A 14,702-nucleotide genomic window follows, 5' to 3' on the forward strand; every position below is an offset into this window, starting at 1 on the left:
TTTTCAGTCGACGTCCCTTGGAGTATCGTCTAATGAGTCTTCCTTTTCAAACTCGGCCTTTCCTTTGGACCATGTCTAGGTCGCCTCTGTTTAAGTCATTGGGGTATCAATGGAATCGCCTCTGTTTAAGTCATTGGGGTATCAATGGAAGCTTTCTCCCTTTCCTTGGTAGCTATGAAGGATGTTTCCCTCTGAGTTTTGTATTGTTCGAGAGTAGCCTGCGATCTTTTGATGTACTGGAGCATTTTTTCATTGTTTAGATTATGGAGATCTGTTTCATTGAGTATAGAGAGTGTGTTTTGTCCACTTCCAAGAGTGAAAAAAATGACAGCACCCTCATTGATAGCAATCTTAATAGCAACTCGTAAATTGTCGACTATTTTGAGAGAAAGAAAGATTTCTTTTTAAAAAAAATGGAAATAAAAGACTAGTTTTAATCTAAATAAATAGAAAAAGAATTCAATAGAATTTCCAACATCAAAATCAAATGATGTTGTCAAAATAAAACTGTATTGCGATTGGTTAATCCTACAAAAAAGAGAATATGAGGTGGTTGACGTTTATAACCGCAAATCTAACACTTAAATCAATAAATCGAAGAAGATGACGAATATAATGAATTGTTTAGACTTAGAATAGTTGCGTAAGAAAAGTGTAATTTACTTTATGCGATTAAAACAAGGGTAAACTGTAATTTAGTCCCTCTGGTTTAGTGAAATGTAACATTTTGTCCCTCTGTTTTAAAAAATCTTCAATTTAGTCACTGTGATTTTTAAAAACTATGATATTAGTCCCTCCCGTTAGATTTTCAGTTAAATCACCGTTAATTTTAGTTAAAAAGACTAAAATACCCATTCTCTCTCCTTCCTCTTCCTCCTCTTCTTCTTCTCCTTCCCGATCTCCTTCTCCTTCTGCTTCTTCTTCTCCTTCCCGATCTCCTTCTTCTTCTTCTTCTTCTTCTTTTCCTACCAAAAAGATGAAGCAAGAACAGAACCCCGAGGTGAAGATGGTGGAGTGGTTGAAAATCTTTAATCTTTCTTGTTTTTGTTGGTTTCTCTCTCTTGTTTTTTCTTATTTGCAAAGGAAGCTGTGCTGGGTTGAGTTTTAAGATAAGAATCAGTTTAGAAAGAGAGAGAGAGAGAGAGAGGTTTGGGGATTTGAAGCATTAGATTTGTCACAAAATGCACTCACGGATAGCTTACCTCCAAGCCTGTTTCAGCTTCAGAACCTGACAAAGCTTCTCTTAATTGCTAACGACATTTTCGGTTCGATTCCTCCTGAGGTGGGAAACTGTGTCTCTCTTATTCGTCTTCGGCTTGTTAATAACAGAATCAGTGGAGAAATTCCAAAAGAAATCGGGCTCCTGAAAAACCTCAGTTTCCTCGACTTGTCTGAAAACCATATTGGTGGAACGCTGCCAGCAGAAATTGGCAATTGCAATGAGCTGCAGATGCTGAACTTAAGCAACAATACCTTTAGAGGCACTCTGCCTAGCTCTTTATCTTCTTTGAATTTGAGTTGGAATGCACTCACTGGGACGATTCCACCCCAGATTTCTGCTCTGAACAAATTATCCATTCTTGATCTCTCACACAATGAACTGGAAGGAGATCTGATGGCACTTGCAGGACTCGAAAATCTTATTTCTCTAAACATCTCTCACAATAATTTCACAGGCTATCTTCCCGACAACAAGCTTTTCCAACAGTTATCAGAAACAGAAATGGCAGGAAACCAGGGACTGTGTTCTAAGGGTCGAGACTCATGTTTCCTTAGAAAAGCCACATCGATGAGCATGTCAAATAACAGTAAATTGAAGAGATCACATAGAATTAAACTTGTCATTGCATTGCTTATCACCTTAACTATAGCAATGGCAATTTTTGGAGCAATTGCAGTTTTCAGAGCTCGGAAACTGATGAGAGATGATTGCGAATCCGAGATGGGAGGGGATTCATGGCCTTGGCACTTCACCCCATTTCAGAAGCTAAATTTTTCAGTAGAACAAGTTCTGAAATGCCTAGTGGAAGCCAATGTAATTGGGAAGGGATGTTCATGAATAGTGTATCGTGCAGAACTAGAAAATGGAGAAGTCATTGCAGTTAAGAAGCTGTGGCCAACAACAATGGCTGTAGAGAAAGACTCTCAAAATGACAGGTTAGACATTAGGGGAGTTCGGGATTCCTTCTCCACTGAAGTAAAAGCCCTAGGTTCTATCCGACACAAGAACATTGTCAAATTCTTGGGTTGCTGTTGGAATCGAAACACAAGATTGCTTATGTACAATTATATGCCAAATGGAAGCCTAGGCAGTCTCCTCCATGAAAGCAGTGGAGGTTGCTTGGAATGGGAAGCGAGGTACCGAATCATCCTGGAAGTAGCACAAGGCCTTGCTTATTTACACCATGCTTATTGGGAAGAAGAAGATCGGGAAGAAGAAGAAGAAGAAGGAGAAGAAGAAGAAGAAGAAGAAGAGAGAATGAGTATTTTAGTCTTTTTAACTAAAATTAACGGTGATTTAACTGAAAATCTAACGGGAGGGACTAATGTCATAGTTTTTAAAAATCATAGTGACTAAATTGAAGATTTTTTAAAACAGAGGGACAAAAGGTTATATTTCACTAAATCAGAGGGATTAAATTATAGTTTACCCTTAAAAAAATTAAGTTAATTTTATTGATTTATTTTTTTAAAAAATTAATATATATATATATAAAAATAAAATAAAATAAAAGCTTGCCACATGACATGTCGAGTAGCAGGCTTTTAAATTGCTATTTTTTAAAAAACTGAAAAAGAAAAAGAGAAAGTATATGTGTGACAGGCATCTCCTTACACAGATGCTGTGTAAAATTTGACGTCACGAAAGCATAGTAAAACTAAGTTTTGAATTAAACTTAAAAAGGTCTTTTTTTTTTTTTAACACTATAACCTATTCCAAACAAGGGATTAATATATAAACTAATGACAATAATGTTAAAAATTTTAACGAAAATTGCCTTTAATTGAATTCTTAAAATCACATAACTATTTAATATATTTTTAAAAATTTAAAACTAGCTTATTAATTTATTTTTCTACTGAGACTGAATAATAATTCTTTTCATATTATTATTGTTATTTGACATATAAAAATTCTACGTACAACGTTTTTTAAACTTAATTATTATAATATTAAAAAATCATCAATTTAGAAGAATTCATGATTAAAAAAGTGAAACTTATCTGTGGCTTCACCTTTATGAATGGAACAAGTCTTTTGTATATTCCCATGTATATACTTAAACAATTTATAAATGATGGATAAATTAAATTATAATGAAAAAAAAAAAAAAAAGAAGAAGCTAAAGCCACGAGGAAGAGCGAAGGTTGATTCAGTGGTTGGCTAGATAGATTTTGACTGTTTCCAGTTCTCAAGGCAATTTAGTGACATCAAATATTGAACTGTCCTCCATTCTTTTACTTCTTCCACTCTTCTTCCCCCTCTTCATATTTAAATACACTTCTCCTCCTGTCTATTTTCTTCATCCTCTTTCATAGCTAATACTCCCAAGTTACAAGGTCTTCATCTTCTTTCAGGTATGCTCTCTCTCTCATGGCTCTGCTTTCTTTTAAGCCGCTTTCTCCAATGGATTTTGTCCATCAACAATTACAACCGTGACTTTATCTCTCTTATATAATTATTTTCATATTTCTAATTTATCCATCAGATTAGCTTTTCACTTTTGTACAATTTCAATTGTGATTATTCATCTCATAATTTGAACTATAATCGATGGACAAAAAAAAAAATATCTCTGAAAGCAATTGAATTAGCACGTTAAATTTGAAAAATATCAAAATTCAACGCAGTGAGAAGTCGGCGAGTTCGAATTGTATTGCATTATTAGTTTTTAATTCGTTATGTTAATTACTTTTTGCTGTTTTGATCTTCTTAAACCTCGACGTTAAGCTAATTTCTTCAACCAAGGAACTTTTTATCTTGTCTTGTACTTTTGCCTGCAAATACTTTGCATGCTGACTGAGTCTTAGCTGTCACTGCCATGTCAGCGTTTCTTAAACGCCTACCACGTTGAATATTTATAACAAATAAATAAATATCTCAAACTTTTAATTTTTTGCTGAAAGTAAATTAAAAAGAAAATAATTATCCAGAAAAAAACAATAAAATTAAGATTTTTTTTTTGTTGTTGTTATGGACTTCTAGCAATAAAATTAAGAATAAGATTTTATCCAAAAATAAATAAATAAGAATTTTTGTTGTTCTTTTTATTGGATTTTATGATTTATTACATTCCAAGCGTATTTGATACTCTATTGTTTCTTCTTCCGTTACCTACTACTATTTCCACTAAATACAAATACACATTATCATTCCATATTTGCCCCTGAGTCGTGTGAGCTCTCTAACGCGGATTTCACACTGACGCCGGCCTACTTAAAACCCTCACAGTCTGAGACCTCGTCTCTCTCATTATTCTTTCAAAAACAAATAACTTTTAAAACAAAAATAAAAAATCACTACCAGTGATTAACTTGTGTTTCCCTTTTTCCATTTCCTTTTACAGGTTCTACTTTTTTCTACAATGGCTGATCGAGTCCACCCCCGTGACTCGTCCCCATCATCTTCCGAGTTCAAGCCTCCGGCACCTTCCTCTCCGGAACACCATCCTCGGCCGCCTCAGTCTCCCATGAAACCTCCAGATTCTTTGCCTGACAAATCTGTTCCTCCAATTCCTGGAACTTACGTTATCAAAATCCCCAAGGACCAGGTCTACCGTGTTCCTCCTCCAGAAAACGCCAAGCGCTTTGAGAAACTCTCTCGCAAGAAGCCAAGACGCAGCGCTTTCTGCTGCTGCTTTTGCTGGTTCCTCGGCCTCCTTCTTACCCTCATTATCCTCGCCGGCATCGCCGCTGCTGTCTTATATCTTGTTTTCCGCCCCAAAGCTCCTAAATACTCGATTGATTCTATATCCATTAAAGGTTTCAATCTGTCATCATCAGTCCCTCTCTCGCCGGAATTTGATGTCACTGTTAGAGCCGACAACCCCAACGGAAAAATAGGGATTGATTACCGGTCAGGAAGCTCAGTTAATATCTTTTACGATGACGTTAAGCTCTGTAACGGTAAACTGCCAGTATTTTATCAGCCAAGCAATAACGTGACTCTGTTTGTAACGGCGTTGAAAGGGTCGGGGATTGAGTTAGCAAGTGGGGTACATAAGGCGTTGGTTGACGGCGAAAATAAAGGAACGGTGCGGTTTAAAGTGAAAATCAGGGCGCCGGTGAAGATTAAGGTGGGGTCTGTTAAGACATGGAAGATGACCGTTAAAGTTAACTGTGATGTATCAGTGGATAAGTTGAAGTCTAACGCTCAAATTTTGTCCAAGGACTGTGATTATGGTGTTGATCTATGGTAGGAAATAGGAATTTTGTTTTGTTTTCTTTATTTTTTAGAAATTGTTGTTTCATAAGTGATAAGACAAGGATGAAATACATGAATATACATTTTAGATTATATGTTGATTGTAATTCGAGCGTTCCATAGTAGGAGGATGTAAAGTATTAAAAAAACTGCTAATTAATTATTATTTTTTAAAATTTCACTTATGTATTTGTAAAGTATTATATTATAAAAAAATTAACAAAATTATTAATAAACTATTAAAAAATGTCAATAAAATAAACTACAGACAGTTTAAATGACGATTCAAAATGCTAATAATAAATAATAAAGTATTATTTTATGTGTGTAGTTGTTATCAGTTTGGTGTTGAATATAGAATTAACTATATAAAATCATAATTATACACTATAATGTGTGTCACAAAATAAATGGTCATGGTGGGACTAATTCAATATTTGGAAGATAATAAATTATCACTAGGTTTTTATTTTTTTAAAAGAAAAATTTTATTAATTAAAAAATTGATTTTTTTATCTCAAATAATAAATTAAATTAAATTAAATTTTTATAAAATTCGCTATTTTTTATAAAATTTATTTGAGATAAATATTTTATATAAAATTTATGATTTGAAATAAAGAGATAAATATTTTATTTTAACTAGGATTGCCAACGTAAACAGATTATATGAATAGAAAAAAAAAAAAAATTCAACAACTCTTGCGACTCGGTCTGCCTAAGTTGTTTAAATAAATAAACAAATAATATTAGGCTTAGTCATGATATTTCCTATAATTTCCACTAATTAATATACCTAATCCACCTGTCGTTCTTAAGCTACGCAAAAGATTTGAAGGACTTGGCTTCTTTTTGTTTTTTTTTTTAATAGTAAGGACTAAGTTATTTGTCATAAATGATGATTCAGGATAATTTTGTCTTTTTAAATTTATTTGTTCAGAAGTAAACTTAGAACCAAATGTGAAATTTTATATTTTTGAAGACAAATTTAAGTTTTTAACTCAATTTTACATTTTAAACTCTGTTCATTTCAAAAACAAAGATATATTTTTAACCTTTGAAACAGAAAAATTAATTAATAAAAAATATTTTATTTGTAAATGAAAAAATTTATTTATTTAAAAAAAAATAAATATTTTTCTGAATGTTGAGAATTATATCAATACGTCCTTATTTTTCATTATTTAGCACTTAAAATTTATCTACATGATTCTAAAAAGAGAATATTTTTGGTTTATGAAGTTTGTTTAATTGGGTTTAGGCTCACTCAGTAACTTAAATTACTGTCTGGTCAAGAAAGTGAGTTTTTTGGACAATTACTAAATATGCCCAACAGAACAAACTATAATACTTTTCTAAGTCAAAGATATTGATCTAAACTAACCCAATCAACCATCTGTTTGTGCCAAGACTTTACAACAATTTTATTTTATTTATTTATTTTTTATTTTAAATAAAAAAATCTAATTATTTAAAAAATAATTAAAATAAAATATAATTTTATAAATATTTATTTAAATTGTTTTCTTTATTATAAAACGAAATGTTTCGAATGGAAATAGAGACAACAATAATTTTTTGGACTATTGAATAAAAATATTTAAATATGTAATTATTTACGGTAATCACTTTTATATATTTATACTTCAAATTTTGAATGATAAAATTAAATATGTTTAATTATTGTTCAATAGAACTAAATTAAATCTGAAAAATTAATGATAAATTATAATATAATTTTTAAAAATTTATATTATTAATAAAATATATAATTATTTAATTTAAATTTTATATTAAAATTAAATATATTTTATATTTATTATATGTAATAAATTTTTATTATGTATTAAAATATTTCTATGAATATTTATATTCAATATTATAAATTATATATATTTTTTATATTTAAAAAATTTTACTTCCTACCAGATAATATTTTAAATGAAATGAAATATTTATATATATTTTAAGTTTTATTAATAATTAGTGACGGATTCAGAAAATTTATTTAGCAAATCCGATTTTAATGAACGATGAATAAAAATAAAATATATAAAATAAATATATATTTAAAAAATTAATAAAATATTATAATTAAATTATAATTTATCTATTTTTTATTAATTAAAATATATTAATAATAATTTTATTGAAAGTAATATAATAATTTAATATAATATTTATTATAAAATTTATTTTTTTAAATTAAATTATCCAACCCATCAGTTATAGAAATAATATTTTTATTTCATTAGTCTAAATTTAAATAATCTAACCTATTACCTATTAAATTTATATTTTTAAAATTAAATTATTTTTTAATTTTAAATAGTTCATATAACTCATTAATTAATAAAATATTAATTACAAAACACTTTTATTTATAAAATTTTAAAATTTATTTCTCTAAATTTAAATAGTTTAATAAATAATTTTAATTATATAAATAAATTAAAAATTAATTAAGTGAAATAATTATTTTTTAATAATAAAAATAGCGTATAAAATTAAATTATGCATGAATAATTTTAAATAAAAATTTATATATTGAAATTGAAATTTTAAAAATAAAAAATAAATTTTTTGAATGGAAAAGATAAAAAATAAGAAATAAAAAATAAAATGAACTAAATAATATTGAAGGTGAATAAAGAATTATTTGATAAAAATATTTAAAAATTTAATTTTATAAAATAAAAAATATTTTACTTAGGTAAATTTGAAATAAAAACTAACTAATAAATTTTTTAGTTTTTAAATTTTTTAAATATATAGTAATTTAATCATATTTTTTTCCTCCTATATGTAAAATTATCCAAATACTCCTATATAATTTGAAAACTTTCAGAAGGCCTATAACTCTACCGTGGCTTTGTCTCTATCTATCATATTATATAAAAATGGAAATAGATAATAAATAATAAAATTTATAATTTACAGGTTTAAACCGAAGTAAGTATAATCTAAGTAAGTCTGAGAGGTCTTAAGTTCTATTATTTAACTCTCAATTCGCAGTCAAAAAAAAATTTATAAAAAATAATATTATTATAATAAAATATATATTTAAAAATTATTTTACTATTTAAATAAAACTTTAAAAATTATATTATAATTCACCATTAATTTACACCAATTCAATTTAAATTTTATATAACAAATCGAAAAAATTTACTTTTCCATATAAGATTTATACAAATTTAAAGTGTTATATATAAATATAAATTATAGTAAATATTTAAAATGTTTTTAATAGATATATCAATTCTAAAGTGGTTAGAGAGTTACTTTCCAGGATTAGACTAAGAAATTCATTTGCTGATTTGGTCAAATAAATCATTAATGTAAATAAATTTTCAAGAACTTTACATAATAATTTTAATACAAGAGTAAAAAAAAAAAACTATTTGACGGGGTAATAGCGATGTCTACTGGCTAATCAGTTGACTCCTCAAGTTAAGTTGATTTTTTTCTTTTTAAAAAAAAATACATTGACATATTGAACATAAATTTTCTACGATCTGCTGCTAAAAGAAAAGACCTTTCTGCTCTGCTGTATGTTACATTGATAATCCTACGGATTTTTTAAAATATATAATTTCTATATTTAATTGATTTATATGGCAAAAATAAAATCAAATATATTACTACGTTATTTCAATATATATATATATATATATATATATATATTTGACATAACAAAATTAAGGTTTATTGATTAAAAAATTTAAACATTTATTAATTTTTACATTTATATTCTAAATTTAGAATGCGTGGATAATAAAATTAATCCTTTTACATTTGAATCAATTTTAGTCAATAGTATTAATTAATTTTGACTAATTTTTTTTTAATTCACATGTCATATTATAAATTATTATTAAAAGGCCATTTGGATAAATCTAAATATGTATATTAATTTATATTTCTATATATGCTTCATTCTTTCATGAAAGATAAGATTCTCTGCGACGATAATAATTGCCTTGTTGTCATGGTATAATATGAAAGTCTTTAAGTAAATATGTAATCCATTGGAGCTCATAACCCACTGTGCTATGTTTTAGTATTCTACTTCAATTGAAAATTTGCTGATGGTGATTTTTTTATTTATTTCTAAGAAATATGTACTATACTAAGAAAGATACAATAACAGTTAAGGATCTTCGATTTATAAGGCAATTCAGCCAATCTACATCAAAATAGACTTATAAAAGGCAACTTTTTTTAAGCAGGGAAGAATAACGTTTTTGCAAAAACACCTTTAAGATTCTTAAGAAGATGAATGGCTACATCCCAATATGGAACTCGAGGTTATTGGAGAAACTGACTCAGAAATTGAACAACATATGTGATATCTGGTCTGGTTAAGTTCATATGTACAAACTTGCCCACCAATCTTCTATATTTTAGTTCATTGAAAATATAACCAATTTCATCATATAACTTTACATTTTTAACCATGAGGATAAGTACTTGTGTCCTTAAGAATTTCTAGAGTGTATTTTCTTTAGTTTAAGAATAATCTTTTTTCAGATCTTGCTAGTTCTACTCCAAGAAAGTATATGGCTTCTCCCATGTCTTAAATAGTGAAAGTATTACAGAGAAAACTTTTGACTTCATTTATAAAATTCTTACTTGTTACAGAGATCAACAAATCATCCACACATATAAGCAACATGATAAATCTGACATTCTTTGCCCTCGTAAAAAGAAAAGTGTCATTGAGAGACTGCTTGAAGTCAAAATTAAGAAGCTTAGAAGTCAACTCCTTCTACTACTTTCTAACTCCATATAGGGACTTGATAAACTTGCATACTTGTCCAGGTTCTACTTTATTATATCCCTCAAGAGGATGCATATATAAATCTTCATCACTTATGCCATGAAGGTAAGCATCATTGACATTAATTTGATATATGGGCCAAGACTTTGCAGCTGCTAAGGCAAGAAACAATCTAACAGTAACAATTTTAGCCACTAGTCAGAAACTTATTGTGAAATTCAATCTTGGTACTTGGTTATACCCCTTGGCCACTACTATGAACTTAAATATGTTAAGACTACCATCTACATTGAACTTCACTCTATAGACCCATTTGGATTTGTTAGGTTTCTTTTTCTTTAGTAGAGTGGTCAATTGCCAGGTACCATTAGATTTCAATGTATTAAGCTTTTCATTCTTCATCTCGAGCTACCTATGATGTTGTTTTCGCTTGGTGAAAAAAAAAACGAAGTTCATGAACATGGAAAATATTGACAATAAAAGAAAGACTGGTAGGTGTAAAAAATATATTTTGCATAACCAAGTCCATACCTAGGACAGAAGATGACTAACTAGTAGTAGTGATTGCCAATGGAAGATTATAAGTACTATCAAATTGGATAGAAGCAACAAAATTATTGAGCCAAGTTGGTTTGTTTATTTGTCTAGTACTCCTTAGCGGTAACTCATCTATTGGAGGTGTTGCTAGACCAACTTTAATGCTTTCATACATAGGTTTAGAATAAGGAATAGGTACTGGTATATGGTAGGTATTTATTATGTTAGGGTTATAAAAACATACATGATCTTTAAAAATCACATCCCTTGAAATGTAAACACAATTTGTGTCTAAGTTATACAGTTTGTATGCCTTGAACCTTATTGAATATCGTAGTAATACACATTTATATGCTCTTTGGTCAAACTTGAACTTTTATGGTTGGATATATGGCATAGCATAAGGAGCCAAATGCTTTCATTCTTGAATAATCATGCTTGTTTCCATTAAGCACCTCATGTGGACTTTTCCACTTTAGCAACTTTATGGGTAATCTGTTCACAATGTAAGTAGCAGTAACCAATGAGTCACTCCAGAACTTCTTTGGCATTTTAGATTGAAATAAGAGGGATCTTGCTATTTGTAGTAGTTACTTATACTTTCTTTCCATCCTGCCATTTTGTTGGGGTAAATAATTGCATGATCTTTGATAGAGAATATCTTTTTCAGCAAAAAAAATATTTGCACAATGAGTTTATGAATTATGTGCTATTATCACTCCTTACGATCTAAACATTCTCGCCATACTGTGTGGTTATCATTTTCAAAAATTTCTCTAAGATCCTTAGTGTTTGTACCTTATTATTCATCATATAAGTACAAGTTGACCTACTGCAATCATTTAGTACTATGAACATGTATTGTCCACCATCAATTGACTGCTACCTATATGGTCTCCACATATTAATATATATCAATTAAAACAACTAAGCATCATGTGCACTACTTTTATTAAAAGGCAATCTTTGTTACTTGGATACATTGCATATATCACAATCACGAAAATGATTACATTGACCAAAACTTCTACTATATGACTTATAACTCCTTTAGAGGAGGCATATGCTCAAGTCTACAATACACAAGTAAGATTCTAGACACATCTTATTATAATTATTGCATATACATGCCTGTTGTGACACTGGTAAGGGTATTGAGGTAGGAGGTTTGCAAGAAAAATAGTCTTCGTCTAATCTGTATTGTCCACCATGCATTCTTTCATATACAATCATTTCCTTAGTCAATAGGTCCTATAATGCACAATATGTAGGATAGAAATGAATAGTTATATTTGATGAATTGGTAAGTTTACTAACAGATATAAGATTGTGTTTGAAGGTAGTTATTTTAGGACAATTGTTAATTCTGGCTTAGGACTGGGACTAATCTTGACATTTCATGTGTGCTTGACATTGTCTACATAACAATCAAGTAAGAAAATCGACATGATAGTATCAATTTTGGTCATATTTTCAAACAAGTTCAAGTTATATATCATGTGAAAGGTGGCCCAAATGTTAATTATCTGCGTACCTTAGGTTGAAGATTGGCTCCTAAAGAGACCGTGTGTAGTACCTGCAAATCTAGAGAAGTTGGAGCAGCTTCGATCAGAGACAGACTTGTTTTTCAAGTACTTAGCTATTTCCTGTTGCACTACAGAAGCAATACTAGAATTCCAGTCTTCTACTTTCAAGCTCTCAGCATGAATAACCTTATGTAAGGGCCTATCTTATATATGAGTAACAACATTCACCATTGTCTTGCTTTTCTTCTGTTTAAACTCTTAATACCATTATAGAAAACCATTAAGCTTGAAGCATGTCTCTTTCACATGTTCGCTCTTTCTACAATAAGTGGATTGACGATCTTCCTTCCTTCACATTTCTTTTGTGATTTTCCCCTTCCAAATTCTCATTTTAAATTAAAATTCTTCACTGCCATTGTTGTTTGGCCTCTTTGCCTCTCAACTCTTTGTACCATTGAGAAAACCTTTCTTATGTTTGGTAATGGATCAATTATCAAATTATGATTTTTCATGTTATCATAATGATCACCTAGCCCCATCAGGAACTGTATAACCATGCCATTTATTATCCCTTTTTGCCAAGGGCTTAGCTACTTCACAACTGATGCAGAACCCATGATTAACATGTGATAAAAAATCCTGTCATACAACTTGACAACAAGCAAGGCAAAGATATCTTCCAGAGATTGCTCTATCACACTCCTAACAAATCAATGTGATTAAAAACGAAAATTATGGAGCGAAGGTTACTCTACTACACCTCTGATCAACCATGTAATTAGAAAACATAGATAATCAAGCGATTTTAGCTTGAGAATGCCACAAGAAATTCTTAATAAGTTAACTAAGAATGGAGGAGATTCATATTAGAATGCCACAAGGTTGAACCTTGATAAGTTGCTAAATAATAAAGAAGAACCAAAATATTATTCATAACATAATCTCTATTCATTGTCTATTGTGGTTGCCACCTTAAGGGTGTTTTTATAACCTCCAAACCCTAATTCTAGTGTAGAAAGGTATAATTATAATATAGGAAGAGTATCTAGTCAAATAGCCAAACCTAGATTACATTAAATATCTTTTTCCTAAATTTTCTTGGAGAAATCTCCTTCCTAAATGGGCTGCACGAATTTGGCTTCTAATTTAGACCAAATTAATTTAAAATAAATCCCATAAAATACTAAGATACCAAAATAATAAAATTGGCCTAAGTGCAATTCGGCCATACATGCATTACGTAATCTGAAATTGTGTTCCGTGTCTACATGTGCTGAAGAGTGTATTGCTTATTTTCTTATTTTTTCATGCTTCTCAAATATAGTTCTCATCTCATAAGTCTTGAATTAAACGATTGTAATTTGACTTATCATAATTTGGAGCTTCCCATATTAACTCTTTGAAGAGTGTAAATACTTTAGTCCACAACTTGTGGTTGATGAATCGTGTTATTTTTGTGCTCATATCACAACGGCTATAGAACCTTGTATCAGCTTTTGCAACTTTTGATGTACCTTGTGATAGAAGTAGGATGGAACAAAATTGCTTTCGCATGATGCGCTTCATCTCTTTCTAAGTTATTATTGGCTCTTCTTGATTTCTTTACCTAGCTAAAAGCAATTGAATCCACTAAACCAATGTGTAGTCAGTAAATTCAACTGCAACTAATTTTATCCTTTTATCTTCGAAGTAGTTGTGACATTAAAAAATTAGCTCCACCTTTCTCTTCCATTCAAGATAAGCTTCAACATCATTTCGTTCCTTGAATTAAGGAATTTTCATCTTGATAGAATTAATATTGCTATCTTTACTTTCAGTTCTCTCTTCCTTCCTTTGCCTTCTTCTCATAGACTGTGTCCTCTCGTGTTTAAAAGCTGAATTACCTACTTCTTCAAGAGGAGGTCTGTTTTGTCTATTTCTTTTGTTACCGGTGTTCCTAGTGTTATTGACTCTAGCTTGCTGCAACTCTTCAATTATCCAAATTACATTTCCATATTGCCGTGGAAGTTATTTAGCACCACATTCAAGCGATTATCGGCCTGCTCAACTTCTTTGTCTTTATTTGTCATCTTGAAATTTGATCTTAAAAAAATCAAAAAACAAAAGTTGGACCTTACGGGCTTCCTCATGTGTTTCTCTCAAAAAAGTGTTTCACTCTTGTATTTTGATAACAAGTTAACTTTTACTCTTTTATGAACTCACTACTCAAGCCTTTTACCTCTTAATTGTTCAACTTATGAGTTTTGCATTTTGAAACTAACACATGACACAAAACTAATAAAATCACAATTAAACAATGATATTCTATACAATAAAGAAACGAATAGCAAAAACTAGAAGCAAAAATATACACAATAAAATATTAGCACACAATGACAACTACTATACTAAAGATGCATTTTAACGAGTAACATGCGGTAACTCTGTCACT

At 29.7% G+C, this 14,702-nt stretch overlaps 1 protein-coding gene and 1 pseudogene across 1 annotated transcript; both read left to right on the forward strand.

The window, feature by feature from the left end:
* The first annotated feature begins 263 nt into the window (after positions 1 to 263).
* LOC122723440 lies at positions 264 to 3,443 on the forward strand (annotated as a pseudogene).
* A 12-nt stretch (positions 3,444 to 3,455) lies between these two features.
* LOC110613196 (NDR1/HIN1-like protein 13) lies at positions 3,456 to 5,532 on the forward strand. The gene is made up of 2 exons (XM_021754212.2): positions 3,456 to 3,579; positions 4,569 to 5,532. Exon 2 carries the CDS (start codon positions 4,587 to 4,589, stop codon positions 5,418 to 5,420), a length of 834 nt encoding a protein of 277 aa, XP_021609904.1. The 5' UTR covers positions 3,456 to 3,579; positions 4,569 to 4,586; the 3' UTR covers positions 5,421 to 5,532.
* The last annotated feature ends 9,170 nt before the right edge of the window (positions 5,533 to 14,702 follow it).

The sequence above is a fragment of the Manihot esculenta genome, chromosome 4, assembly GCF_001659605.2.
Source record: "Manihot esculenta cultivar AM560-2 chromosome 4, M.esculenta_v8, whole genome shotgun sequence".
NCBI classification, from domain to species: domain Eukaryota; kingdom Viridiplantae; phylum Streptophyta; class Magnoliopsida; order Malpighiales; family Euphorbiaceae; genus Manihot; species Manihot esculenta.

Bases quoted from the DNA above. Each gene is read 5' to 3' on its own strand.
- LOC110613196 (XM_021754212.2), top strand. From the start codon at position 4,587: ATGGCTGATCGAGTCCACCCCCGTGACTCGTCCCCATCATCTTCCGAG.